Here is a 4,550-nt window from a genome sequence, read left to right on the forward strand (position 1 = left end):
TGACCGTTGAATGGCGTTTCTTGTACTTAGGTGTAAGTCACATAAATGGTCTTGTTTCCAATCTTATTATTTCTTTATTTAAATACTAATATTGATATATTTTATATATGCATCTATATTTGTATTGATGCATAACTTTATTATTACAAAATATTCTTAAAATACTGAACTCATTTTTATTAATATTAAATTATATTCATTTTTTATAATAGTTAATTTTTATAATGAAATTAATAAAGTTTAATATAAAGATTAAATATTGTAAGCGTACTTTATATTTTGTATTTTAGTAAAGTATCTGCAGTATCAGGCGATGCTCGCCGCGCTTTGGACATTTGTCGTCGAGTGGCAGAAATTACTGAAACACGCAATAATACTACAGTAACCGTACAAGATGTAAATGAAGCTTTGTCAGAGATGATAATAAATCCAAAAGTTCAAGCGATAAAACATTGCTCAAAATTCGAGCAAATATTTTTGCAAGCCGTTTGTGTAGAAGTCAAACGAATTGGCGTGGAAGAAGTTTGTTTTATGAATGTTTATAGACAATTTGAATCTTTATGCTCCTTTGATGGTTTGTATAAAAAGAATTTATTAGTAAGAGAATGTGTAAAAAAAGAATTATACTATTGCAATTTCTGCTTCTAGGTTACAAAACACCTAATATTACTCAAACTCTTGATATTTGCGCAAAACTGGGTGATTATAGATTGCTAATATGCGAATGTGCAAGTAACGATATACATAAAAAAATTCTATTAAACATATCAAAGGATGAATTGCATTATGCGCTACAAAAAATTGATTTTGATTAAAGATACGCAAAATATATGTATAATTTATTATTATCAATTTTTGTTCTTAATTTTATTTATTATGCAAAACAACGTAATGCGTGTTTTTTTTTATGAATTACATTTACTCATTTCTAATTCATACAAATATATATATTTTTGGTCATATTGTAATAAAAATTTATTAAAATATGAATATAGTTTCTAACGATTTTATTTCCTATCAAAATGTCATGTTGCAGGAAAATCGTATTTATTGAAAGAATATGTTCAAAAATATATAGGATGTATCTTAAAAAGCAAAAATTGCGAAATGATTCATAAATTTTAGACTCAGTTTTTGTGATCAGTGAATAGCGCTATTCATAGGCGTTTTTTAAGATACACTATATATTTTTGAACATATTCATTCATAGAATGTTTAAAATTGACGCATGAGAAAACTTCAAAAAATTTTTAAGAATTCTTAAGATATTTCATAAAGAATACTGAAAAATATCTTAAAATTGTCTCATCATTTGTTGATTTTATTCGCTTATTCGATAATCTTTAGAAATTAATATCTCGTTAATTATTGCGAAAATTGTCATATAAGTTTTAGATTAATTGTCATTTAAGTTTTGGTTCACATAAGTTTTAGACTCAGTCGGATGTGAACCTGGGTTATGTAATTTTTAATAATAGATTTTAATAATAGATTGACTCTTTCATATATAGTATAACTGAACTTTCATATACAGTATATAAGATATATCTTAAAAAATACCTACGAATTATATAGCTGATCAAAAACTGAATCTAAAACTTATATGAATCATATGACAATTTTCGCAATAATTAACGAGATATTAATTTCTCTCATTTATTAATCTGAATAACAATATTTTGTTTCAAATATTCTGCGAAAATTTTATTTTTTAAATCTTAGTAAATTAGTGAAGGATAGTGAATTGTTAATATTATTTGTAATATATAAAAAGAAATCTAAAGATAATAGACGATATCGACGAAAATATTTTTATAAGTTAAGTTATTATAAAAATAACGAATATTAGAACAAGAACAATTACTCAAATGTTTAAATATATTTTTCCTAAATTTCCCCAAACAATTCCCAAATTATGTAGACATAAATAAATCATAAATATTCATTTGTCTGCTATTTTGTGGTTCTCGAACACGTCTTGGCGAATATTGTCCTATATCGTATATATGTATATATACATACAGGATGCGTCACCAAAATCCGAACAAATTTAAATTTAAATTTTTCGCTATATTGTGGCCAGAGGTTGTTGGCGTTCGAGAAAATCTGATGCTTCTAGTAGACATATTTTCAAAATGGCCGTGATGTTGAAACAAGTGTGGAGTATAATCGAAGAGTCGCGATCATCGAAGGCCTTCGCGCTGGGCGCTCAGCAACGGAAATAATTCGGTTCTTTGAATACCCGTGAGCAACCGTTTATGACGTTGTGAGCGTATACAAAATATACGATTTTAGAACCAACGAAGGTTCCAGTATGCCAGCAAGGAAGAATCACTCGAAAGAACGCATCGCGAGGATTCCCGCAGTTGAAAGGGCTCAAGCGCTGATTGACCCAGGGCAAAAATTAGTATCGATTGTTGGTGTAAGCCAATAATGCGTCGAATTGCCGAGGAAGATCTTCGATACAAATCAACGTACACATTAAAGATACGATGCTCTCTCGTACACATTAAAGATATGACAAATGCTCTTTGAGACTGCCAGGATAAGCCAAGTTGCTCGTTTCGGCTCCCATTCTGGCTAGCCCAGATTTAAATCCTTTGGACTATTACGTATGGAGCGTAATTGAAAGGGTCACAAACAAATCTCAGCATCCCAATGTGATGATCATTAAGGACCGCTATTGAGACAGTATTCGTCGGCATGGACAGCGCTACATTACAGCGTGCGAACGCTTCAGACCGAGAATAGAGGTCATTCAAGCTAATGGGAGATATATCGAATAATTGTGCTCTATAGGGATCCCCAAAGTGCTATGTAAAAGGATTTTTTGTAATATTTAAATTTTCATTAAAAACATTTTGTTTAAAGAAATTGTTCAATTTGTCCGGATTTTGACCCAGGTGACCCTGTATGTACAGGATGTACCAGAGTTAGCGCAGGGGCCGGCATGTACATCTTAATGAAAAAGTAAATCGAAAATGTTAATAGCAAAAATCTTAAGGCATCAATAGTTTTCAAACGGTGAGTCGTATCGTAGCATCGGAATCGTCGGAAAGCATCGTAGCGTCGGAAGTGTCGTAAGCATTATGTGACTTTAAAATTGAAGCATCGGATTGGTTGAAACAACAAGTGAGTGACTTGCGACGTCTATGATAATCTACGATACGACCAATATAGAATAGCCTTTATTCAAGTATCGTCTTATTTTTCGACTATGAATAGCTGCGTTCGGTAATACAAACCTAAGGCGTCGAAGTGCTCTTACATAGCATATGCACTGTAGAAAAAGAGCACTTCGACGTCTCAAATTTGCATTGCCGAACGCAGCTAATCTAAAGGACACCTTAAAACTGTACTTAAGACAGTCTTAAATGTAAAGCGGGAGGAGCATAGATTCTTGCATAACATATAACACGTAAGAGTATATTCACATAACTTGCATAGTCGCATAAACGTATGCATAAAGAAAATTATCCAATTGCATTTCTCTTATAAAGACGCACGTAAAATGTGATTGGATAATTTCCGTTGTGCATATGTTTATGCGACTGTGCAAATTTGTGTGGATATACCTTAATGCGTAAGAAAATGTACCAAGTCCTTCATTTCCTATCTTTCTATGAAATAAAGAATTCTGATTGATTCAATTTCTTATGCCTCATGTGTTATGCGTTATGCAAGCGTCTGTGTTCCCCGCTTAAAAACGGACTATGAATACCAGCTTTTGTGTGTAATGGCCCTGATGACCGCAATACAGAGAGTGGCTTCTCATGTACACGGGATCAGAACGACGTATTTCTTACTAGAAAATTGAGTTCAATTCCATTCCGTAAGAAATTTCTTTACCCATGTAGACGGAACGGAATGAAAACGGACGGAGATCTCCTCGGTCGCAAGCTAAATTGAAGCGATTTGCTTAATCGATATTTTGTTATTTTAATGTGATTAAAGCAATAATTTGTGCAATTATCTTACCTATATAACATTACTTTGAATACTCAAATATACTAAATTATAAGAGTGAGATATATTTTGTTAAAAATTCTATATATTTTGTCTAAAATTCTATTGCGTTCCGGCTACATGGGACGGATAGAGAAAATTTTTATGGAATGGAATGATCAGCTGAGTTGGTTGAATCTAAAAATTAAAAGTATTCAGAAACTTTTTTTGTAAATCTACAATGATGAAGAAGTAATGTTATTACTTAAAATTATTGCGAAAGGTAAGAAATGTTGGCGTGCTATTCTGATATTCAAGAGTGCCAAAATTTATTTTGCTTATAACTTCGCTTATAATTTTATTGCAACAGTAGAAATATACAAGAAAACGAAAATTCTGAATACAGTCAATATTTACACAAAGAATGAGGCGGCGCACCAAGGCGCAAGTAACAGTTCAGTCCTTGAAATGCAAACGACCGATCGTGAGAAGTTCTTCAATTATTTCAGAAACATCGAAATTATTCAAAGAATTCTTAGGCATTATAGTTGGACTCTCTCTCTCTCTCTCTCTCTATATATATATATATATATATATATATATAT

General features: G+C 31.5%; 1 protein-coding gene across 1 annotated transcript; it reads left to right on the forward strand.

Moving 5' to 3' along the window:
- Nucleotides 1–290: 290 nt before the first annotated feature.
- LOC105625221 (origin recognition complex subunit 1-like) lies at nt 291–815 on the forward strand (the record flags this gene model as incomplete). The annotated part of the gene is made up of 2 exons (XM_012206562.1): nt 291–574; nt 649–815. Coding segments are annotated over 2 exons (451 nt in total), but the record flags the coding sequence as incomplete, so codon positions are not given.
- Between the last annotated feature and the right edge of the window lie 3,735 nt (nt 816–4,550).

The sequence above is a fragment of the Atta cephalotes genome (genome assembly GCF_000143395.1).
Source record: "Atta cephalotes unplaced genomic scaffold scaffold00352, whole genome shotgun sequence".
Taxonomy (NCBI): domain Eukaryota; kingdom Metazoa; phylum Arthropoda; class Insecta; order Hymenoptera; family Formicidae; genus Atta; species Atta cephalotes.